General features: G+C 37.6%; 1 protein-coding gene across 9 annotated transcripts in view; it reads left to right on the top strand.

The window, feature by feature from the left end:
* Nucleotides 1-26,336, top strand: part of NTNG1 (netrin G1) — a 320,260-nt gene that overhangs the window by 164,274 nt on the left and 129,650 nt on the right. For all 9 annotated transcript variants that reach the window (XM_073896222.1, XM_073896226.1, XM_073896224.1 and 6 more), the window contains one exon: nt 5,803-6,443. In XM_073896222.1, the coding sequence (XP_073752323.1) occupies nt 5,803-6,443 (641 nt within the window). The remainder of the gene's footprint in view (nt 1-5,802; nt 6,444-26,336) is intronic.

Here is a 26,336-nt window from a genome sequence, read left to right as displayed (position 1 = left end):
TAGTCAGGGAGCCGATTGAAACAAGCAACAGCTTCAATCAGGCCTTATGCCTGTGTCTCTGCCAGAAAGAAATCTTTGTGATGAGCAAGGGGGTCCATTAGAAAACAGAGCAGTTGGTTTTTAACTCAGGAGTTACAAAAGCAAAACTCTATATCCTCTATTATGCTTAGAGTGGCCATATTTCCCAAAGTAAAATTTGGCCCTCATGCTCTGGCAAATATATAGGTACTTTTGTACACAGCACTTTCAGAATATCTAAAGTTGGGACAGTCCCGTAATATTCAAGTCTGTATTGTTACCATGTGTATACCCCACATTGGGACCCAATTAACAGGGTAGGTTATAAGTGAGATTGTACTGCGGTTGTTAGAGATTCCTGCCCTTTATGTACAAAGGGATAATGAACAACTGGAAACATGCTGCCTTGTGGACCTACGTGAGGATATGAAGAGTTTATCCCCATAGCTGTGGGTCTTCAAGGCCTGTCAGTACTGGGGGTACTGACACTTATCTTTCAGATTTCTGGAGAAGGTATCCACCATCTTGAATTAGACATACCTCTGGTTCTGATTTCTCTCTCTTCTTTCCATCGCCAGTAACAAAGCTATAAGACCTGGAGGTGGCACCTCAGCCTGAGGGATGAGCATCAGCTCTTGGACTCAGAATAGTCTGAGGGTCTTCAAAAGAGTCATAAAAGGAGGGGCTTCCTGTGTTATAGCGAGGCAAGAATCTAGGACTTAGGGAAAGGAGTGACCAAGAAGTTCCAAAAAGGGCCTGGGAGCAGGGGTTCCTAACCACAAAAAAAAAAAAAAAAAAAATTACACCAATGAAAGAGAAGAAAAGGAAGCCATCTCCTCAAGATGATAGCCTAGTCCAGCAGTTAAAACATGGTGCTCATGGTTCATCTCTCTGAGAGATGAGCAGTAGACTCTGCCATCTCTTTCTTCAGCCTTTTATAGCCTTGCTCTGGCAAAAACAGCAATATCTATTTCAAAGTCACAGTGGAAACAGGTTGGGAGAGCTATCCCAGAATACCATTTCTGCTTCCTTTACCTATGTGTCTTTTTTTAAATGTCACTTAGTGATCAAACAAGCAAGGACACGCCAGAAGCAAATGGGTGTGAGGCAGCTCCGTCTCACTGTTTTTCACAATCAGTCTAAGTGTTAACCCAAATGCTTCTCACCAGCACTTGTAAGTACATGCCTCCTTGGCACATAACGTACAATTCGGTGGCAAACCTCTTATGAGAATTCCCGACATTTCCAACTGTCATTGCCAATAGTCTGCCAGTAAGGTAGAGCTTGGAAGGGTAAGTTTAAAATGGTAGGAACCACAAGTATTATGTTAATACTGCTTATGCAGGATTTTCTTTTTTAACTCTGAAAGGTCTAGCAGATCTCTGTTGAAAGGATCTGCTTGTCAAAGTATCTCTTGCCAAAAGGAAGGTAATTCCATTAATAGACAAAATAAAAACATGTCTCCAATTTTATTTATCCTTTTAAGTTCTGAAAGCACATTAAGGAAGAGTAACATTCCACTTTGGTTACAAAGTGCTAATTAATAACTAACTTCAATTCTCCCAGAGGTAAAATAGTAACATTTTTTAATGAAATTAAGCATCACAATCTTCATCTTCTAATTGTTATAAAAACACTTAGCAGCAATATCTGTTTAATTATTTAGGCATCTCTTAATGGTGTAAATATTATCAGCGCAGTCATAAATACTTTCTGCTTTGTCCATAGACAATCAGTTAAGGATCTGTTGCTTGTAAGACTTAAATTAAGACCTATTTAAAGCTGCCTGCTGGCCACAAAATAATTACTTACACTTGCTAATGCCTGAATCTGTTAGATTTAGCAGCAAGAAGTGTTCTTTGCTTTCACAAGTAGGGGAAAGTAATTTTTCTTATATAAAATTCATTGTTAATGGTATTAGGAAGGATTAGGGTGGGGTTGAAGTAGTTGAAATTTTAATTAATCTAATCCTTTTAACAGCAATTGTTTTCATATTGATAATTCTCTGTAACAACAGTATTACAGATCACACCCATGTGAAATATTTACACGAAATATTTTAGCATATAATCTCTCCTCCAGCTTTCTCTTTCTAGGAACAGTAAGGTTTTCAGCTTCTTCAGCTTTCTCTTTTTTTTCTTTCTCTCTCACCACAAACGCAAGCTTTTTTCTAGGGGACCAAAATGAAATCTTCCCCCCCCACACACACACACACTAATTTTCTCTCAATATCATTGTCTCTCAGTAAGTTATGTTAATGGTCATCAAATCATGAATCTCCTAAAAGAGCATGAGGCTATGAAATAAAAATGGTTCAGTTGATTTTTTGTTTTTTTTGGATCTACAGCCATTTGGTCTAGATTCTCATTAGAAATGATTTGTTTACTCATCCATTTCAATAAATCGCTATGCTGCTGAAATTATCACTAAGAGTAGAGTTGGATGAAGGACGAAACTGTCATTCTGGTCAAACTCTGATCATCTCCGGTGTAAATTGGGAATTGTTCTTAATCTGCTCAAATGTCACACTACCCAGGAGAGACTTTCTCTGACCTCCCAATATAAAATTACCATCAGTATCCCTCCCCCAACACCATTCTCCCCTTTAATTGGTTTTATTTTTCTCCAGAGCAGTTACCACCACCACGTAGCATTATGAAACATTATGTATTTGTTGGTTTAGTGCATCTCCCCCAACTAAAATGGAAGCTCTGCTGAAAGCCAGGACTTGGATTTGTTTACTACTGCATCTTGAAAGCCAAGGCAAGTGCCTTAAATATAGTAGTATAGTGAGCAATCAATAAATAATTATTGCATGCATGAAACTTTTTTTCTCATTTTTCAGGTGCCTAAAGCACCAGATCAGTGCAAAGCAATAAAATTGTCTCCTTGTCCTGGCATGCATTTTGATGGCTGACAATTTGATGTAAATGGCAAAATTTATCCTAAGGCAGCTGTCCTGCTGAGCCCCAGTGGTAAGGTGTCCTTGGGGAACAAAAGCAGAGACTGAGTGCTTTGTGTGGCCATGTCTTCATTAAAGGACTAAAACTATGAGTTGTGCAGTGCTGTCTGGCATCCACACGCTTACAATTTTAAAAGAGTAATACAAAGCAGAGAATCTCAAAAGATGTTCTCCAGAACACCACTTCTAGGGCATAGAAGGAGGGGTTACTAAAGCAAAAAGGGGCTCCATGGTTAAATAAAAGTTCTGAAACTAGGTATTACATGAAGCTAAGGAAGATTCATAACTTCAAGACATCTTAGATGTATGATAATGCTCACTAGGGCTCTAAAACTCTTAGACTCTTCCTTTCTACTACCAATTCTGTTTCTAAAACTGGGTTGCATCACAGGTAACACCACTGACTTGGGAACTGACAAGGTCAGGGCAGGGGCAGGAGAAATGGGTCTTGGCTCTGCCCCTTACCCACTTTGTTATATGACCTTGGGCAAGTTATATAACACTTCTCTATACCTCAGTTTTCTCTTCCGTAAAGTAGCAAAGGAAAGGATTACCCAGGATAATGTATGTAAAGTGTCTGACCCATAAGTGCTAAATAAATGATGGTTATTGTCAACACCTTTTACTGAATGTCGGAATGAATGCTTTTTAGATAGATATCCCCAAGTATATTTCCTACCTAAGACAGGTTTGCTACAATCCACCTCTATCCAGAATCAACCTGCTGTGCCTCCCTCTCTGTCTCAGCACCCTATCCCCCCTCTGAGAAGATCTGCACATCGATGGTGAAGTTGAAGAAATGCTATCTTTCAACATGACTTAATACAAATGTCTAATAACTCACTCTGGTGTATCCTGCAGAGTTGATTCCCTGTGTTTTGATACCCTTGACCTCAGATGAAGATGCTTTTGTCAGGAGGAAGGTGGTAGCATCCAAGTTAATGACTGTGCAGATGGCTACATGCTGGTAGATTTTGAAGTGACCATATTTTTTCAGTAAATTTCAAATGAAGGTGTGATTTGTGTAAATCTGACCCCTTCCAGTAAAATGTGCATTTACATATATTTAGAATTTATAAATCTTGACAGATTCCACAATATTTATAGCCCTCCATAAAAAGCCTTTGCCAGTTTGCAGAGCTTTGCATTTGGCTCTCTGGTATGCTTAAGAGAGTTTAAATAATAATAAATTTGGTGATATATTCCACCTGGAACAGAAACTTATTTTCCCCCCTTGGCTCGTTTTGAAGGGGATACTATAAATAGTGCCACAGACGCTGGGATCAGGAATAGGGAATTGAAATTCGAGAGAGAAGTACAGAAACATTTCCATTATCACTGATGCCTTGAATGTATTTTTAAAACAGTTCTGTTCCTCAAGTAATGTACCTTCTCTCCTTTCTCCTACCCCATCTCAATTATACTTGAGTCCCCCAAACCTGTTGCCAGCTTTAGGATTCAGTTGCACTAATGGGAAAGAGAGAGTGAAAGTATTAGCTGACTAGGTAGGAGAAATTGCCTCTAGGGAGGCCAAACCAATTCTCCCGTGTTCATCTTACATTTCACAGGAGTCAGCTGGTAACTGAGCATCGAGGTCTAAAGTGTAAATTCATTATTTGAGACCCAGCTCATGCATCCTGCAGGTATGATGAAAAGCTCTCAGTTCATGAAAAAGAAAAAAAAAATCTAATTGTAAATTACAAGAGAAAGCCTAAGGACAATGTCAGAGGGTCGATTCTTTCACCCATCCATGCTTATAATTACCCAGTGGAGGATTAGGGAGAAATGCCTGAATAGTTGACTCCAAATGATACCATTTTTTTCTTAAACACAAAATAAACAAAAATCAGGGAGCCAGCTCTTTGCCATGGAATCATCTGATGAAACCTGAAAGCAGCTATTAGGTCTAGCATAAGTGGTGTTATAACTTGTTGTGATACAAGATTTATTCCCAGCTTCTTGTTTGAGTGGACGGTGGAGGAGATAGCCTTTGTCAGGAGGAAATACTAGTAATGGCTAACATCCATGGACAGCTGACTCTGGGCCGGCACAAAGTAACACATCAAGTAGCTGTGGCTCATACTTAACTTATTAAGTACTGGATTTTCCTGTCCTCACAACTTGGAGCAGGCCCCTGTCCCAAGTCTTTCCCATGCAATCCCCTTGCCTCTAGCTAATAGGATGGCAGATGTTTGGACCAAGCCCCAGAGCCTGTAGAATACCACATTTTAATGATTTGTGGTGAACAAAGTAAATGCTTTAAGAGCAGGCTTTATGAAGCAGGGACCTAGTTAAATATGATGGATTTGAGGCAAAGCAAGAAGCTGAATATTGTATGCGGGTATTGTTTCCTAACAGGGCGCAGATATCTACGGCTCATTGCTAATTCTAAAGGTTTGCTTGAAAAATGACTTTTTAAAGAACTGTGCTCCTGAGGAACGTCCTTGAGGCATGGAGGAATTTCCTTGCTTTTCTATAGCATCTTTCTAAGAGGACACAGAGGTATTGAGCTATTAGACAGTTGCTCAGTGTCTTTGTGCTTCTGGGACCACATTATGGGTCTAACACATATGGGATAAATAAACTGTTTTCATTTCTTAAAGCCCATGGAAGGAAACCAGACAAGAAAATTACCATATTGCCTCATTTTTTTAAAGCTATTAAAGAGGAGAATCCAGTTAGGGCAAATAAGAATGATTACTGCAAACAGGGTTCCCCCCACCCTTTCTTTCCTTCCTAGCCTTTTACGCAACAACAGCAATATAGCAAGACTTGTGTCAAACCAGTTTTTTGATGCACCCTCTTCTGTTCTTCTTCCATAGGGCAACCCCTACATGTGCAATAATGAGTGTGATGCAAGTACCCCTGAGCTGGCGCATCCCCCTGAGCTGATGTTTGATTTTGAAGGAAGACATCCCTCCACATTTTGGCAGTCTGCTACTTGGAAGGACTATCCCAAGCCTCTCCAGGTTAACATCACTCTGTCTTGGAGCAAAACCATTGAGCTCACAGACAACATAGTTATTACCTTTGAATCGGGGCGTCCGGACCAAATGATCCTGGAGAAATCTCTCGATTATGGACGAACATGGCAGCCCTATCAGTATTACGCCACAGACTGCTTAGATGCTTTTCACATGGATCCCAAGTCCGTGAAGGATTTATCACAGCATACGGTCTTAGAAATCATTTGCACTGAAGAGTACTCTACAGGATATATGACAAATAGCAAAATAATCCACTTTGAAATCAAAGACAGGTTTGCGTTTTTTGCTGGACCATGGCTACGCAATATGGCTTCTCTCTATGGACAGCTGGATACAACCAAGAAACTCAGAGATTTCTTTACAGTCACAGACCTGAGGATAAGGCTTTTGAGACCAGCGGTTGGGGAAATATTTGTAGATGAGCTACACTTGGCACGCTACTTTTATGCGATCTCAGACATAAAGGTGCACGGAAGGTAAGAAAGCATCTGTCTGACTTGAATGAGAACGGTTGTTCGAAGAAAATGCCAGTGTGTTGGTCCCACAGCGGTAGAGTGACATGTGACACTTTCTACTACAACATTTCCTCAGGAACACCAGTCTAGAGCTAGGTTTGGAGAAATTTGAGACCCTTCTTACTCAGCAGTAATTTGTGATCCCAGACTCACTGTCAGTGAACCTGAACTTGGCAGGATTTCTTAGACTTTAAACAGAAAGGGGGGCGGGGGAAGTAGCATCTTATTTGAGCCCAAGGAACTCCCTAGATCAGGGGGCAGTTTAAATCTTTAAGGCAATGAAGCCAGGGGGGACAAAGTCAGCTGCTCCATAAAAGATACGGGGAAACAAGAAATAGGTCTTTCCGTTGTTTTCAAATGCCAGACAGCGTTTCAACATGGTACACCTCTCTGTTTATGTTTTATTGTGTTGCACCAAAAAAAGTTCCTGAACTGTAAATTATATCCCTTTAAATTTATTAAATCAGAACCAAAAGTGTTTAGGAAGCACAATGCATTTGTTAAAAAAGGAGTGAGCTCTGCTTTTCAGGCTTTCTATGGTTATTGCCTTAAAAAGATATGCTGCCACTTAAATATGGACCTGAGGCAGGCTCCCTTCATTTTGGGGGGTCAATTACAGGTGGACCAGAGTTTAAACCCATTAGCGGTCACTGTCAGGCATGTCTTTGGTTTTGATAATACATCAGAGACACACTTGAGCAAGTTTCCAAGAATTTTGAGGATGCTTTAATGAAAAACTCAAGTCGTAAGAACCAGGACCACTAAGGTAGAGCTGTTCAACCAGATTTCTAACTGTGGTATGGTTGGTATCCTTATTTGGATAATAATGTTATAATATCAACATCAATTATTTTTATATTTTATAGTCCCTTTATAGTGAGGTAATTAGTCGGGAAAACTAAAGATGAGTGGGGTATACAGCAAAATGGAAAAAAGAGAAAGCAAAGCAACAGTCATTCTAAAAATGCAGAGAGCTTCATGTCAGAATATATGAGGTTAAGAATATAAATGGCCCATAGATCATGTAGGTTTCATTAAGCAGTCCTAAAATTTAAACAAACACAGCAGGCTCCAGCATCCCTTAGGACAGCCCAGTCCTCAGAAATTGGAGAAGGGTTGAGACTCCCTGGTCTTTCCGAAAATTGACTCAACCTATCTTTTGATAATAGTGTTGTTTTATTTGTACACTAGAAGGAAGGAGAGGTCACTGATGTTAAGGTAAAGATTATAATGGGCACACAGAATGGAGTGGTGAGCATGACTTCAGTGTGGTAGTAGAGGTTTCAGATTCTAAACTGTGGGAAGAAGCAGGAACTGGTGGCCACCTCCCCTCAGCTTTGTTCCAGCTTCGTGTTCCTCCTGGAAGAGTCAGGAGTCTTAAGCAGTGGAGCCTCTTTAAAAATTGTTAACTAAGGTCTTGGTGACATATGATGAAGATACCTTGAAAGCAAAATAATATTTCTGAGAGAAATAGGCACTGATAAACACTGAGCTTGTGGGTTCCAGGGTGTAGAGGAAAGTTCACGTATTAGCAGGGCACCACGAGAGGGCAATCTGGAACTGTGGCCTGAAATATGAATTGGCTATTTATAGTAAAATGTAGCCATTATACTCGTAAACATTTTTGCAAGAGGTCATCAGTTTCCAGTTCTTATTCTTGGGGACTATAAAATATAAAAATAATTGATGTTGATATTATTAACAGTAGCATTCTACAACAAAGTAACAAGTATTCTCTTCCTCTACAAGAATAAGTGTCAAAATTCATAAGCTGAGGTTTGAATTTGAATCCTAGTGTGATCTACATTGTTAGATAAAATCACCTAATTCAGTTTTCTTGCAGTTTGAGAAATTTTTAATCCAAAATCCTTAGAGTCCAACTTGTGCAAACACTATCATCTTCCACCTGTAAAGAAGGCTTTTGGTTGGGAAGTAACCATTGTTGGAGCTTATTTCTGTTCTGCACATTCATTTTTGTTTCTCCTGATTATTTAAAAAAAAAAGAGAGAGAGAGAGAGAGTATAAATACACTTTAAAGCCACAGGCATTTTTATGCATTCCCTGTGGGGGTCCCTTAAAAGTGGCACGTTAGAAAAGTAGACTCCCACCAGATTTCCCATGTTTCTTTTATCCCTGGTCCTACTAGTATCCTCCAGCTGCATCTCAGGGGCTCTGGAGAGTTTGCAGGAACCGTCCTCCCTTCTCTGGGACTCACCTCTGCTGTCTTTTCCTGTTCACCAGTCAACCGTAAGCTAGTGAGGAAGCAGCTGGGCAAGAGAGAAAGGTCCAGTAGAGGTGAGCTCCTTCCAGGTCCCTCTCTGTCGCCTCTAAATTCTGTCCAAATTCCTCAGGACAAAACTGATGCTGGCGTGTACCGTGCTAGGCACCAGATGGCCGGGGTATTTTTATCTTAGGGGAGGGACTAAGGAAGCAAGGCCTGATGGCTCAGGCGTGTCTCCAGCTTCTAAGTTATATAAGGGAAATGGAGTCAAAAGGGAGCGGTTGAGCTGCTACTGGTATGCAGGCCTTTCAGAACAGAAGCTGATACGTACATCTTACCCTTGGAAACTTCAGTAGGGTTAGCGGTCGAGGTCGTCACTTTCTTATATAGCATATCATCTGTAGAAAGACTATTAATTGATGATGTCCAAAAGAAAGTTGTAAGGGTTCCTTTTCAAAGACATCATCAATAGAAACTTTCCAAATTATAACCAGGCCTTCGTCTCCCTCAACCCTCTCTTTGCCGTCGCTGAAATGACTGCAACATTTAACACACGGTCGCATGTCTATATCTGATCATTATAATGATACTTTTTGACTTCTCACTCTACTACCACCCACACCACAATGTGGGAATTGGCATGAATTATTTGGGGAAAGTGGGCAGATATCCATAAAAGAGTGGGCAGGCAATACAAGATTTTTCAGCTATGAAACAAATACAGGTGGAGAATCTTTGAATTGACAATGAAGTCCAATTCTCAGCTTCTCGTGCATGTGTGCATACGGCCTTTATGTTTCACACTGGCTACTCTTGTTTGGTGTGAAAGTGATGTTTTGATTGTTATTAGACTAATGTAGCATTTATGTTCTTTTTACTATGTGACACACCTCATACCTATTTACCGGTGACAAAAACTATAATCCCATCATAAGAATTTTATGCCTCTTTGGCCACATACTTATTTTGCTTCCATTTACTCCCGCTCATTGTGTATTTATTAAGATAATGGAGGGAAAAGAGGAAACATGGCTGTTGGCAATCTCAGCGACTCTGTAGTACTTACATTGTTCAATAAACCTAATAATCTTCATGGACTAATTCTGACTTATGGATGTCCTACTTCAGTAAATCAGGGTGATTTTCTCTAGTGAATAATAGACGAGTGTAGTGTGCCAGTACCTTAATTAAAGAGTAGCTCTCTTAGTCTTGATCTCATTTTAATTTACAGGGTAATACTACAATAATATCACTAATGGAAGGTACATTAAAGGGCATCAAGTAGCATTAACTGTATTAAATTATGGTACTTGTGTTAATTAACTGCTGAAGCAAGATGGTTCTAATGGCCAAAAAGGTCGTCTAATGCATAAATAAAATCTACCCAGATGAGAGGGTGAGAGGATAAATGAAGAGTAGATATTTGTTCTGAACTTCTTTTTACACAGACAGGGAGTTCAATTCATAGGCTGTTAAATATAGATAATGTCCAAAATGTTTTCATAGTTACACAATTGGAAGTTTTGATTTTTAAATGTTTTGTTTCCTTCTAAGCTTTCCATAATTAAATTAACTGAAAAGTTGAACACTATCTTTGTCAGATGCATAGATTTCATAACTCAGCATTTTTTATTGTTTTTTTATTCTTTTTTATTGTTTCTTTGAGATGAACATTTTCAAGGAGGTATTGTGATTTATTGTAATAATTGTTAAATCTGAAAGACAAATGAACATTTGATAACGTACTCATTTATCTGTAATATGTGATACCAGCAATGTATCAGGGTACTGATTTCAGACATAAGATATTAGAAAATCTTTTTCAACCTCAAAAACCTTAGGACAGAATTGTCAGAACTTTTCTCAGTGGCCTAGAAAACTCTAACCCATGTCTCCATTACTTGCCTTGTTACACGATATTTCTGAACATAATTATCAATAATTTTTTCTCCGTGGTGCTGCTTATTCATCTCTTACCCCTTGCAGGGCCTACCCAAGCACCTCACAGGGAGTTGGAAGTCCCTTCCTGTTTACAGAATTGATTTTGCCTTCTGTGCCTCCATTGTTTCACTCCAAGGAAGAAGCCAGGCGGCGCTAGCTCAGAAGTTCCATTTACGCACCAAAGCTACGGGGACAAAACCACTCTAAGTGGGTGTCTGGAGTGAGAAAGGCCCCCGACATTCTCGCCCTCAGGAGAAATCAGATATATTCGTAAATGCTCACTGTTTGAATGTCACCGCCGTGGCATTTGCTGTAATTAGGACAAAGTGAGGTTGAAATTCCCTTTCTTGAAGCTAGGCATTCAAATTGTTAGTGCAGAAACATGTGCTATTAGGTAAGCAGTAACACGGGGGATGTTTAAAAGTATCAAAACCATAGGGTATTTCTTCAAATTTTCTCAAATAATTTGGGGAAAAAAATCATGTGATGTGGAAATGCTCTGCCAGTTACCAAAGGCTTACTAGTTACCCTGCAAGTTCTCTAACCACAGGGTTTTCCTAGCCACAATTTGAATAAATCTACCAAAATATTTACTTTTCACCTCTCCTGTGAGAGGCGTCCTGCAAGGCGCTTTGGAAGCATTGGACCTGGCATTGGTTCATTCTTCTCAATTAGTCCTAATTTTTGAGGTTGGGCGGTCCTACTGCTTAACAGATTCTGCTTTTATAACACCTTCCTTCTTTCTGTCACCAAAAAATACTTATTTTCCACCCTGGGACAGACACTGGGCTAGACGGCTGGTATGTAGAGATGCACAAGGCATAGTCAATGCTCTCACGGAGCTGAAACCAACGGGCACAGACAGGCCTGGAAACAAAAAAATGATGACAACTTGGGTTAAGTGCTTTTGCCACGTGAATGTGTGAAGTGCCCTGATGACAGGGAAGGATATACTAATTTAATCTGAGAAGCCTAGGGAAAGCTTTGATGAGGATGTGACATTTGCATGGCAACGTGAAACTGGTGCTGTGGAATGCCAAGTAGCCAGGGCGGAATGGCTATTCTAGGTGACCGCTTATGCTTAAGAACAGCACAGCATGTTAAGGAAATACAAATAGTTGGGAACTGGCAGAATGGACAAATCCTGGGAGATGCCCTTTCATCTTCTCTCTGTGGATCTTCAGCATCTCCAAGAAGCACTGAAGGATTCCTGCGTCTTGGCCTTTGAGCCCCTCATGTCCTAGGAAATCTAAAATGATATGGATTCTCATAGCAACAAAGCTCAGGTGAGAAACATGGTAAGGCAATGGTATTAAAGGATATTTCAGTGCAGCTGTGGTCAGCGAGGAACTCCAGGAGAGAAAGGAGATCTGTAACGTGGCTCAGCGGGGGAGCAGCTGTAACTCCAAGCCCTGATGCCCAACTGGGGAGTCCAGAAAAGCTCTCTAAATCCCACAAAAGCCATCATCACATAAGGATTTGAAAGAGCTGTGTGTCAAGACAATAGGACTTGGTGACCAATCAGATTTTGAGGAAGGAAGGGCTGAAGGAAAGACTTTGGTAGGAATCCAAGTGGAGAGTCCAGTCAAGGATTTAAAAAGACTGCTCTGGTGATTTCAGTTAGAAATATAGGTTTGAAAATTATCACCTTCCATGTGATGGTTGAAGTTTAGGGAATGGATGACAATGATATGATAGGGTGTTTTCCCTTACACTTATGAATGACTATGGTCACTTATAGGAACTCTGTGGAATGCTGTCGTGTAAGATGCAATTTCTGAAGGAAATTGAGAAATAATCGGGGAACAGGAAGAAATCAGAAGATGGGGGGAAGAATTAAGGTCATTCTAATAGCTCCCATTAATATTTAAGTAATAATCCTTTACATTTGTATGGCCCTCAGGTTACAAGGTTCTTGGCAGGTAACTTCTTTCTTTGAATCTTCACAAGAAACTTGTGAGGCAGGTATTATTAAACCCCATTTTTCAGATGAGAAAACTGAGGAATGGAGAAATGCCATGACTTTTTTTTAAAACGTCCCATACATAATAAAGGGATAAAATCATGTTGCTAATTACAAACCTCATGCTGTCTACACTATGCTCTTCCAGCCACACTCCCTGAAGTGAGCTCAATACATACAGAAGACCTAGAATATTCCCAAAGGAGTCATCTTTCAATGGCAACAATGAACCAGGGAGTCTCACGGCTCTGCCCTTCTTGGAGTGTTCTGGGAGTTACTCTCTCCGTGACTCTTGGCTCTGTATTTCACAGATCGCTGTGTTTATCTGAACCCTAACTTCTTAACTCATTTTTATCAATTTTATAATGCTTGTTTGGGCTAATGTGTCATGTTGTATTAGATCTAGGTGCTTCACGGCCAAAATAAAATTCTGATGTTAGTTTCTTGTTTTCTGAGGGGAGAAAAAATAGAGAAATAAACTGAATTTTCTAAATGTTAATTCCCCCCCCTCATATTTTTCCATAAACTTCTAACAACTGCAACCACTTTTGCTTAATGGGCATCATCAAACACAAAACAAACCACAGTTATTAAGGGATAAACTTGGAAATGACCAACTACCCTAGCTTATTTTAAGAGAGTTTACTTTGCAATTGAGAATAATCCACTTTTCCTTTTAACTTCCATATATTAGTCCACATGATCTCCTCTGGAACTATAGTAAATGTACTACCTCTTTCATATAATAATATTTCATAAATTTGCAGTCAATGATCCTATCCTCCATCTTTTTTTCAAGTAAAATGAATATTTAACCATTTTACCATCCAAATTTTTAAAATGCAATTTCCTCTTAAAGGGAGAACGAAGTTCAATAAATAGCACTCAAATGAAAAGCTTAGTAACCATAATTAAAAATAAAAAACAACACAAAAGCATTGCTACTGAACTCTAGTGGCAATGCTTAGAATCAAGATTTATGGTACAAACCCATTTTAAGTGGACAACTGAGTGCTATTCTGATTTGGAACATATTTCTTAAATCCTTGAGGATTTCTTGAATTATAAGGAGAATATATGCATAACCAGCTCATTTTCCTCTGAGGTTTGCACCATTATAAGGAGAGAATGTATCTAATAATTCCTCCAATTAAATTATGAACTTCATTAGTGTGCAGAAAAACAACCCAGTTTAGAGCTTGTCTCCTTATCCCTAATTCCCCAGGGCCACAGAGTTTTTTTTAACTAGTAGGTCATTAAAGGAAAGATGTCTCCTTTTTAAGAAACAAAAGGATATAGTTCGGCAAAATACCACAAAATTAAAAAGTGAAATAATTTCCTCCCTCACTTAATTCAGCATTTGTATAAGAAGCTACATTCTGGCTACCCCTGCATGCCCAACAATGGAAAACAGGGATGCACTCAGCTCTCCTGTCCAACTTCTGGAGCAATGCTTTTAATTCCAATTTGGTGGTTGACATCTTTGGTCTTTCAGTTTTTTTTTTTGTCCCTAGGATCAGAGGTATTTCCTGACAAATTAGGAGGTCATGGCCATTGTTTTATATTTAATGTAAGAGTTTTTGTGGATATATGTAATCAGTGGTTCAGTAGAGACATTCCATTCATTCTCCAGATATAAGAACAAATGTCTTAATGTCATGGGCTTTTTCATAGTAATGGGTTTTATCATAGTAATTTGATTGTGTGAATATGTTGATTTCATTGCACTATAGGTCTATATTTCAAGTAAGTAACTTTTAGAACTAAATATTTTAGTTTAACCAGAACTAACTGCATTGCATATAAGATGGTTGCTATTTCTGCGTCCTTTTTATAGGTAAGAAAACTATCTGAATAAGGTCACTGAATCAATGGCAAAGGGGAAAGGAACATTTTAAAGTACTTGTTTTGGGAAATAAATTTGCTCCTGAAATTCCAATTGAAAATCATTGAGCCAATGGATAGACTAGATTTTACCTTTTGGTTATTTTTTTAAGATTTTATTTACTTGAAAGAGAGAGAGTGAACATGAACAGGGTGAGGGGCAGAGGGAGAAGCAGACACCTTGCTGAGCGGGGAGTCCAATGTGGGATTCTCTCCCGGGACTCTATGATCATAATCTGAGCAGGAGGCAGACACTTAACTGACTGAGCCACCCAGGCACCCCTAGACTAAGTTTTAAAACTGTATATAGGAGCCTCACAAATCCCAATGGTCCACAGATCCCAATCCAGAATATTGTTCAATTAAGATAGCTATTGTATCAGCTCTTTCTTGCTTTGTGACTGGTACCTAAGACAACTGTGTTAGGAATGTATTGAGAAGACAGAGAGCAAAACATAAGGACCTCAAATCATTGTTCGTCTTACTTTAGAAGGAAACAATGGCTAGGAGTCAAGAGAAATAGGTTCTAACTCCAGCTCTGCTAATAACTGTGGGCTCAGAGCAAGTCCCAACCACTGTGACCAGAGTCTCCTCATCTACAAAATGAGAATGTTACACTACATTTGTTTTTGAGAATTACTCTTCAAATAAAGGCCATAATGGTCAAACACATTTAGGAAATGTTTGCAGTATTTCCTTCTAGAAGAATTACAATATATATTAGCAAATTAAAGGCCCTGAGATAACCCATGATAAAGAAACACTTCCATTTTATTTACCCAGAACCTCCCAAACTTAGCCAGAAAACATCTCTTAATACCCTCATATAACTAGTGTCAATAGAAATCATGTGGGGTAACAAAATCCCTTCACTTCAGTCTCTAATACTATTGGACTTTTCATATGATATAAGGAAATAAATGAAAACGTGTGTGTGTGTGTGTGTGTGTGTGTGTGTGTGTGTGTGTGAACTATTTGCAGTGCTAAGAACAGATTGATATTTCACAGTGAGGTCTAATTTTAGCTATCATCTTTCCCATATTGTTGCTACATTGGGTGAAAAAATGAGACTATCTTAAGGAAAGTATGGCCTTGATAGGGAGTACCTTTCTTTTTTTAACTGTTGCTCTTATTTTTTGAACCTTGGGAAGTACTGTGTATCGTTCTTTAAGAATTATAGGGAATTAAGTACAGTATTGGAATAGATAGGGATATTTTTGTTTTGTTTTTAAGCTTGAGAAATTGTGATGGAAGATGCAAAGATGTAAAAAATGAAATGCCAAGTGATACAATCTGGTCTGTTTCAGAGATAAATAGAGATGTTGGAAGATTTCTATTTCTCTCAAATGTAAGCTTTTCAAACTCTAATTACAGCAATAAACTAAAATCATGTATTTAAAGGAAAATAAGATTAACTCATATTTAATATATTCTTTTTTTTCATTTGCTTTGGAAGATATTCTTGAAACCACAGGCTGATTTTAGTTAAATGCACGTTGCCTTTCTTTTGCTCCTTAGGAGTGCTAATGAATAACAAATGAGAGCCCAGTGAAACCAAAAATAGTATACAGCTAAGGGATATCACCTTGTCTAGGAATTGGTTGCACCCTGGCTGCTTTTACTCATTTGCTTTTAGCGGAATATCAGGGAAGTGAAGCTGTTACAACATATTGGTGACATCCATGTGTAATTATAAATCTTCCAGTGTTGCTGGGAACAAAGAACAGATAGGGGGAGGGTAAGTCAAGAGGTGATGGGAGGGGGAAGTCTAAGAGGTCAGCAATTTGTCAGGTTGGGAATAGACAGCATTATGAATTCCTGTGCTGGAATTATATAGGCAGTGTGTATGCCAAATAGAATCATAGCATTGCAAAATTATTTCTTTTAGAACTGAAAGAAACCATGACATGATGTAATCTAGCTCCCTCTTTTTCAGATGTGAAACAGAATGGTTACACCAACCAGCCAAGGATGATACTGTTGCATACCCAGAAATTAGACCCAGATGGAGCTTGTATTTCACTCACTGACCTGTGCCTAACACTGGGCCTGACACATAGTAGGGATTCAACAAATATTTATTGATGCGGCAAATGAATGTCTGTGGAATACCCTTTTGAGCATCATATAAACGAACAATTCTAAGTATCTATACTGTTTTCACTTGGCACCCTGTGACCACCTTTGTGTATTCCTTACATAAGGCTGCAAGGGAACTGGAGCTAACCCCAATATTTTTGGTAATGCCACTTCATCTAAAATCTAAAATTGCAAAGCTTCAGATTTCAGCCAATTGGCCAAAGAAAGAGAATAAAATTTATCTACCTCAGATATCAGAGTCGTATATCTATTCATGATAAATGAGTATCATTCTACACAGACACACATTGTTTCTTTTATTATTGTCTGATTGGTGCTTTAAGACCAAAATTGTGATCATGATTTCTTTCCTGGGTGAGAATAAGTCCATAAAAAGAATTGGACTCTGCCCACCCTCAAGAAATATTTATTAAAATCACAATAGCACTGTATGTCCCAAAGCTGTCTTCAAATGACATTTGTCTCGGGTTCAGCAACTAAGGAGTTAAAAAATATATAACAGCCATCTTACAATTTGTAAATGAGGCCTTTAAATATTGATAGAGCAAGGGTTGGGTTTCAAAAAATTTGAGCTGAGGAGACAAGGAAACAGGCAGTGACCTTTTATGAACATATGTCTCAACGAAAATAATTCAAGTTCATTATATACTCTTAAGCAGCAAAAGAGGACTAAAAAATATTAATAGTTATGAGAAGAAGAGAGAAAGAAAATGAAAGAACATAATGCATGGCTAGCTAGCTCAGAGTGGAGGAATTGTGGATAATTTTATTTATTTATGTTTTCTGTATTTTTCACATTTTATTCAGTGAACATATCACATTTTATTCATTGAACATATCATTGAATAAAATTAGTTTTAGCAATAAAGTTAAAAAGTTAAATTTAAAATTAAAGTTAAAATTTAGCAAGGTTACAGGATACAAAATCAACACACAAAAATCAGTTGTATTTCTATACACTAACAATGAACTAACAATGAACAGTCCAAAAAGGAAATTAAGTAAACAATTCCATTCCAACAGCATCAAGAAGAATAAAATACTTAGGAATAAACTTAACCAAAAAGGCAAAAGATTTGTACACCAAAAAGTATAAAACATTGCTGAAAGAAATTGAAGGAGAATATAAATGAAAAGAAATCTCTTGTTCATGAGTTGGAAGATGTTAAGATGTCAACACTACCCAAAGTGATCTATAGAATCAATGCAATTTCTGTCAAAATCCCAATGATACTTTTGACAGAAGTAGAAAAATCCATCATAAAATTCATATGGAATCTCAAGTAACTCAGAATACCCAAAATAATCTTGAAAAAGAAGAATGAAGTTGGAAGTTTCACACTTTTTTTAACTTTGAAACTTACAACAAAGCTATAGTAATCAAAACACTGTGTTTCAGCATACAGATAGACTTATAGAGCAATAGAATATAATAGAGTCAAGAATAAGCCCTTGCATATATCACTAAATGATTTTTGAGAAGGGTGCCACTCCCACTCAAAGAGAAAAGACAGTCTTTTAAACAAATGATGTTAAGAAAACAGGATATCCACATGCAAAAAAAAAAAAAAAAAGAACTTAGATCCTTATCTTATACTATATCAAATATTAACTCAAAATGGGTCAAAGACCTAAATATATAAGAGCCATAACTATGAAACTTTTAGGAAAAAGCATAGGAGGAAAACTTCATGATACTGGATTTGGCAATGATTTCTGGAAGGTGACACCAAAAGCACAAGCAACAAAAGAAAAAATGGATAGGTTGAACTTCATCAAAATTAGAACCTTTTACATGTTAATGGACACAATCAAGAGTGGAACACAATCCACAAAATGGAAGAAAATATTGGTAAATCATATATCAGATAAGGAATTTTTATCTAGAGTATGTAAAAAACTTACAACTCAAGAACAACAAATGTGAATGTCCCACAACAATGAGAATACACTTCATGTCACAAAATCATATACTTCAAGATAATTAAAATGGTAAATTCCATTATGTATATTTAACACATACAAAGTAAATAAAATTAAGTAACAGAAAAAACGTAATATCTCTTGTCTCAACCAAAATAAAACACAGAAATTCTAAGATATTTAACATCCTTAGTCCTTTGCTATTTTAAATGTTATTCTTGGCTTTGAGATAAAGAAAGATTTTGAGCAGGTTTTGAGTTTGGAAGGGGCTTCCATGCTAGTTGGAGGAAATCATATTTTGTCAAGCAGGTAGTTAATGGGCAGAGGGGATTCTCTGTGTAGAGGAGAGACGAAGAGCAATTAGAGAAGTGGGCTTAAAGGACAGGCATTGTAATTGTAGTAGAGGATTTTTAAGATCAGACTGAGTTTTGATTTCATCCTAGAGGTAAGCAATGAAGAACAACTGTAGGTTTGTGTAGAGTGTTATATGTTGGGGAGGATGACAATTTTTTTTAAAAACGCTAAGAAGATTATACTACTGTCTGTATAAAATGGCTTGAAAGAAGGACCTATTGATTGTTGTGATAACCATCATGAAAGGCGATGGCTGTGAATATAGAAAGGAGAAATAAATCTGAAAAACAGGTTTTAATAATACAGAGAAGTGGCAACACCCAGGTGGTTCAGTTGGTTAAGAGTCTGACTTCAGCTCAGGTCATGATCTGAGGGTCCTGGGATCAAGCCCTAGGTCAGGCTCCCTGCTTAGCTTAGAGTCTGCTTGCCCCTCTCCTGCTCCTTCTCTCTCTGCCTCTCCCTCCACTTATTCTTGCTCTCTCAAATAAATAAAAATAAAATCTTTTAAAAATAATAATAATACAGAACAGCAGATCTGTCCCTAATATTTGCATGGTGGGAAATGAATACAAATGAAAGCCCACATACTATATCCCTAAATAATTATGCATTGAACTGCACCTCTGACTGGCCCATTTTCCCACCCTGGACCCCATAGTCCACTCCCCAGTGAGTGGTTAAAGAGCCATCATCTCAACCCAGCCAGTTCTGCTGTGTGACAGATTGATAGCAACCTGGTACTGCCGGAGGAAGGCAGACGCTGTATCCTGGGCCTAAGACTCATAAGCAGTGACTGATCTGCCTGAACTTGGAATGAAAACCTACCTGTGCAAGCATCTAAGAGGCCAAGGCAAGATGGTTTTTCTCTCAATACTTCACTTCTCCATTCTGAGATTTCCAGGTAGTTCTAAGCATCTCCCCGAACTATAGCAAGTGCTCTTCTTCTGGATTTGGCCAAGGATTTCCTATTATGCTAACTCTCCTCCCAATAATAACTACAAACTCTGGACTAAAAGTAAAAACATTTGAAGATTCTAGAGAGGGAGAGAAGAAGGCAGATACTGGAAAGGAGTCAATACTTGCACGAAAGGAAAGGCATTGAGTGATTTTTCCCTTTTTTCAGTTTTCTCCCTAAGGGCAGGCCTAAGTCTTTGCCATGCATGATAGGGAAGGGGGTGCAATTAAAAACCAGATGGAAAATCCTTCTTTTATTGGCTTGAACAACCAGAAGACAGGTGGAGGCCACCACCACAACTAAAATGTCAAGAGAGAAATATTAAATACTGTGTATAAACTCTGCCTAAATCTCTGAGAGCCCCTGAATCATTAATGTGTGGAACAGCCTACAAGCAGCCTAGCTAAAGCTAAAAGAACTGAACTGAGATTTTGGCTGCTGTAGCAGAGGAGAAGTTTGCAGTGTGCAGTTTGAATTTAGTAACAGTCACTGCCCACTAAACAAACAAGCAAAATCAACACTCTTCAGAAGAACATAACAGAACCCAGGGTCTCTACAAATACCATTTGTAATATCCAGATACAATTTAAAAATTACTTAGTATATGGAGAAAACAGAAAAAGATAACCCACATTCTACAGAAAAGACAACTGAAACCAAACTCAACATGACAAAGGTATTAGTATTTTAAAGCAGTTATTATAACAATACTGAAGGATGTAAGAAAATGCGATGTTAATAACTGATATGACATATTTACAGGAAAATTGAGACTGTAAAAAGTAACCAAATAGAAATTATAGTACTGAAAAAGTATATTTTTCTGTAAAATTTTACTAGATGTACTTAAGAGTAGATTGGAACTGTTAGAAGAAAGAGGCAGTGAACTTGACAATAGATTTGTAGAAATTATCCAATACAGAAAACAGAGAGAAAGAAGGTAGGAAAAAAAATGAACCAAGTTTCAGGGACCTTTAGAACAATATCCAAAGGTCCAATAGATGTCTAATAGGAGTCTCAGATAGATAAGAGAGAGAAAATGGAGCAGCAAATGTGTTTGAGGAAGTAATGTTCAAAATTTGCCCAGAGACATAAAGTTACAGTGAATCCTGAGCAAGATGACTATCAAAAAGCAGCCTCTAGGCATATCATATGCAAACCACTGAAATCAAATGATAAGGAGAATCTTGAGAGGAGAAAGAGGAAAAAAAGACACATTACATGACCATTGAAATTCTCATCAGAAACAATCAAGACCGGAGGACAGTGGAACATTTTTAGAATGCTGAAAGAAAAAAGAAGAAAGGGAAGAAAAAAAAAATACTGTCACCCCAGACTTCTATATCCAGTGAAAATATCTTTCACACATGAAAGCTGATTAAAGGCATTTTCAGATAAAAGAAAACCAAGAGAATTCATCACCAGCAGGCCTGTAATAGAAGAAATGCTAGAAGAAGCTTCTCAGGTCAAAAGGAAGTGATACCAGATAAAAACTTAGAACTTCAAGAAGCAGTGAAGAACACCGGAAATTGAAAATATGTGGATATTCTCCCTCTTTGTTTCTTTTTTTAAAAAATTTTATTTATTTGTTTGTCAGAGAGAGAGAGAAAGCACAAGCAGGGGCAGTGCCAGGCAGAGGGAGAAGCAGGTTTCTTACTGAGGAAGGAGCCCAATGTGGGGCTTGAACCCAGGACCCTGGGATCATGACCTGAGCCGACGGCAGATGCTTAACCGACTGAGCCACCCAGGCACCCTATTTCTTTAAAATATATATGGTTTAAAATATTTTATAGCATTTTATTATGAGGTTTATAATGTATGTGGATATAATACATATGATAACTATGGCATAAAATATGAGAAGAGGGGATAAATGGATCTATATGTTTGCAAATTCTTACATTTAACCTGAACTGGTATGATATTAGCTCTAAGTAGGTGGTGGAAAACTAAAAATGCATATTATAATCTTTAGAGGACTTATAAATAATAATCATTCAATGATTCAATAATTTCAATATCTTAAAAGCCAATAGACAAATTGAAATGGAGATCTTATAGAATATGTAATAAAGCCAAAACTTACCTCCCAAGATCAGGAAAGGGAGGAAGCACAGTTATCTGGGAGCCTATCTGCCTAGACATCCACTTTGGGTAATTTGAGGTACCCAAAATTTTCTAAGAGTAAAAAAAAAAAAAAAACAGAAAACAAGAAAATGCTTAAATTTTTCATCCCACCTCCCCACTTCCCCCTACCACCCATCATACTCACTTGAGTTCTCTCAGCCCTGAATCTTCTGGTAAGATATTGGTGAGGTTCAACCAAGCTCTCAAGTACCACCCCCAAAATTTCTAACTGCTTAATTTGTTACCAAACTTTCAAAAACCTTTGAGAAAAAAAAAAAAAACATGTTTCTATGTTGGTAATATAAATGTCCTTCTAAAGTCAGAATGCAGGGCAGTGATCCTTTTTGTGGAAGCCTGAAGGGTATCAGTGGTGGAGGTAGAGAGACATAGGTATCTACAGTGTATGACCAAGTTTTCATCCTAGGGAACCCGAAAGATCATGGTGCCATTGATAATATTTTCTAAATTAAAAGGGGGACCTATTTAAACCTACAGTGAGCTCATATTTCAACTTAACTTAAAAGTGGTAATGGGCCATAGGAAATGGGAATCATGAGACTGGTAAGAGAATGAGACAGGAGACATAGATATGATAAGTATTTGTTAGTTGCTATAAGAGCAAATTGGCCTACTAATGACCTATGAATAAAATAAATTGCTATTTTACATTTAAAAATTTCCATCCATGTACAGATATTTTTTGAGAAGCAAGTGGATGGCAATAATTTTTATCTTTGTCGATTGCAGCCTGGTAATTCTGAATGACACCAGAATACCTAGAAAGTATTATTTTTCTATATATAACCCTGGATGCATTCAGACCATTAATAACTGGTATTATAGGACAATGGTTTGATTCTTCAATGAGTTTTCCAGCTCAGCTGGAAAATATACCAATAATATAAGCATAAAGAATAGGATTGGGATGGAAAATACATTACAAAAATATCTTGGGGATGTTTTATTTCCTTTGGAAAAAAAGAGTTTGAAGGAAAAAAAAATTAGTGGTGTTTCTCAAGAAATCTGAAACTTGCAAGAGAAGTCTTTAACAGCATGTTGCATTTTTCTGCACTCCTACCCAGGATGAGCAGATCATTTGGGAAATCTCACCCACCTTCACTTCAGAAGCTCTTTTTGTAGCCCACCTACATGGCTAATTACAGATCAAAGAGAATAAAGGGTAGAGCACCTGCCCTTCTTGGTTCAGAGGTATGTCTCCAACTCACCAGAGCCATTTAAATGATCTTTGTTTCTCACAGCTCTGCCCACTTTCCTAGACACTGTGAGACTGGGAAGTCAGTAGATCACAGTCTAGAAGTTGGAGCCTTTTCTGGGTCCAGAGTCACCCATTTAGAGGAAGAGATAAAGCATGTTGAAAAGTATGCAGTGTTAATATCAAAGGAGAGCATGTCAACCACCTGCTCAACCTTAGCACTTCATAGCGTGGAAAATATCCAAAATGGCATAATGTGTAACAAAAACTTCAGATAGCCCAGGGAATGTCAGAAATATACTATAATTTAAAAGGGAAAGGAGTCATTTTTGGACATGGGGGTAACCCTTTGATTAAACGTGTCAATGCAAGGCAAACATTTTGCAATTTTAATTATGTTTGTCTTTAAAACGAATAGAATAACCAGTTATGTTTAGTTTAATATAAATGATGTTATAAGGTTTTTTTTTTTGAGAACATGACAATATGTATGAATAAAAAAGAGTAAAACATCATTTAATTGAGAATCAAATCACTTGGACTTTAATCCCAGCACTGCAACAGTGGACCTACCTTACCTTCCTTTCAGGAACTGAAAAAAAATGCAAAATGCAATACAAACAAATAAATGCAAGCACTTAAATGTTTAGTGCTTACTATTTCCTGGCAGTGTGCCAATTGCTGGAGATACAGAAGTGAAAAGCCACAGTCCCTGTCTTCTAGTAGTTACCATCTGGATGGATTGATAGACATTTCACAAGGAAAATTTTAAGGCAATGTGATCTGTGCAGTGATAGGGATACAGATAAGATTGCTGTAGTAACACCAGGGAGGGGGAGGAGAATGGGGGGGGCAGTTCTAGGGGACCTTCTGATAGTCTCTTTTTCATCAAGGTTATTTCTAAACAATTACCTCCATATGTTAGTTTGAACCATATGAAATTGTTATTAATCAATTAAAAATGGTTGAATATGCTCTAATGGTTGACAATGTCTTATTTTAGACCCAGTACACACTTAGAAAGACATGTTTTCTTTTTTCTCTCCCTAATAGAGGTATATCCAGAAAATTTATTCACAGTAGAGTTATATCTAAACACACAGAAATATTGAGTAAAATGTGGATTCACAAGACTGCATGTTGTTTAATCAGACTGAATGACAGGCTCGATTCTCAATACAAAGTTAATCCTGTTTTCATTAAATATAAATGTTATTTATGGAAAACAAGAGTCCTGCAGAAGCAAAAAGATATCTCTCAGGGTTACACATTTTATATTTGCTTAGCATTGATGAGTTTAAACCAAGAGACTTCTTTGCAATTTGATTATTTGTTCCTTTCCTTGATATTGATTATTCTATTAGATTTTACTGCTAACAACAGTATATGTAAAGATTCCAATATTATTTTACTGCCAAAATAAGATGCCAAAGGAAATTACATACCATAGTTGAGTCCTTGATACAAACTAAAATAAGAAAATACTAAGTTGAGGCATATGCTTGTAACCAACTCTGGTTTACATGGAGAGGCAACAGAGGTGACTTGCAGCAAGACAGACCTGGGTTCAAAGACAGCCTCCACCACTTGCTACCTGCTAGATTTCAGAAAAATTGTCTAACAAATATCTCAGTCCTGCTCATCTATAAAATGAAGCAAATGCTATCCACATAGATGAGTTATTTTAAAGATCACTAATGTATATAAAATGCAAGTACATGTGAAATAAACAGTGATTATTATCATGGGCCCAGGAGGGTAGCTACAATTGAATATTACGACTCTGAAAACATTTTTTCTTTGTTTTCAATTATTTTTTATTAGTTTCTCTACAACATATTGGCCCTATCAACATTCACCTTTAATATTTTTTTGTCTATTAACTCTTTCCACTTTCTTATATTGCTGGACTGTTTATACTAATATATAATTCATATTCTATTGTACCTTCATTAATGCACTTATGTTATCTGCCTTTATTGCTTCCTTTCCCTTTGAAGACTTAAGCAGGTTAAATTTATCATTCCCATATTTCTAGGGCTCTCCATCAGTAGAGATCACCATGAAAATTAAAACCGGGAATTGTAAAAAGAGCAGAGCAAGTTCAGGTTTTCTAAGGTTGGCTCCTTGAGTCCTGGGTAAATGCAGTTATATTATACCCCTTTTCCTTTGGGTTGCAGACAGGCATTTATCCTCCCTGATGATGGATGGCCTACTTTGACATTTTGCATGGATAACTCTTGAGAATGAAAACTGTAGTTATAAAAGATTCATTGGTTCATCCTACAGTCCTAACACTGTCACCTTGACATACAGTGACAGTATTGTAATATCCGTTGGCCCTGTTGATCAGCAAAAAGGAGAAGAAAATGTCCCAGGATCATCTAAGACAGGGAAAGAGTATGGGACTCCTTTTGCGTAGAATGTAATAACTAAGGCAATTTGTAGTTCTGTTTTTCCTCCGGCTTCAGGGAATCTGCTTTGGAAAGGCAGCAAAGCCCCTCGTGTGCTGGGAAAATTCAGGGATTACCAACTTAAGAACCACATCCGGTTTAGGGGCAAGTCCATAAGTTGTGAAGGAACTGGAGCAGAGATTTAGCAGGTGAAGGTAAAAAATCACGTGGGCTCACTAGACTGGACAATATAGTGGAGAAGATATACGGAAGGTATTATGTATCAATAAATGACATTCAAATCCATTTAAAATTAGTCACTCTTTGTAAATCATCTTTTTTGATTAGTAGTCTTATTTCATCTCTAGTCTATATTCTATTCTATTTTAAAGGCAAAGTGGACTTCTTAAAATAAGCATTTTGGTGAGTTTGGGAGTAACTTACAAGCATTCTAACACTTGACAATAAAATGTGATGGACCGATCAGGTCAAGGGAAATTCTGACAAATAAATCTTAACCACCTACCCACCCCCAAAGAAAGTTAGGACTGAAGCATTAATAGAACCATAATTACACCATTACCATAATTGAAAGATGAATGTCATAGTTCAGATTTAAGTGCTTTACACAAATAAAACACTCAACTATAAAAAATGAAAAACATAGGCAGAGGAGGGCTCTGTACATTGAGATATGTGTCTTTACACTCAACTAATTAGTCGCTACTGAATGTTTTTGCTTTGCTCAATGGCATGTGGTACATAAATCATTGCAATATG

The sequence above is a fragment of the Callorhinus ursinus genome, unplaced genomic scaffold (genome assembly GCF_003265705.2).
Source record: "Callorhinus ursinus isolate GAN/ISIS: 27379988/994484 unplaced genomic scaffold, GSC_fseal_2.0 scaffold9, whole genome shotgun sequence".
NCBI lineage: Eukaryota > Metazoa > Chordata > Mammalia > Carnivora > Otariidae > Callorhinus > Callorhinus ursinus.
This window is presented reverse-complemented; position numbering and strand designations above follow the sequence as displayed.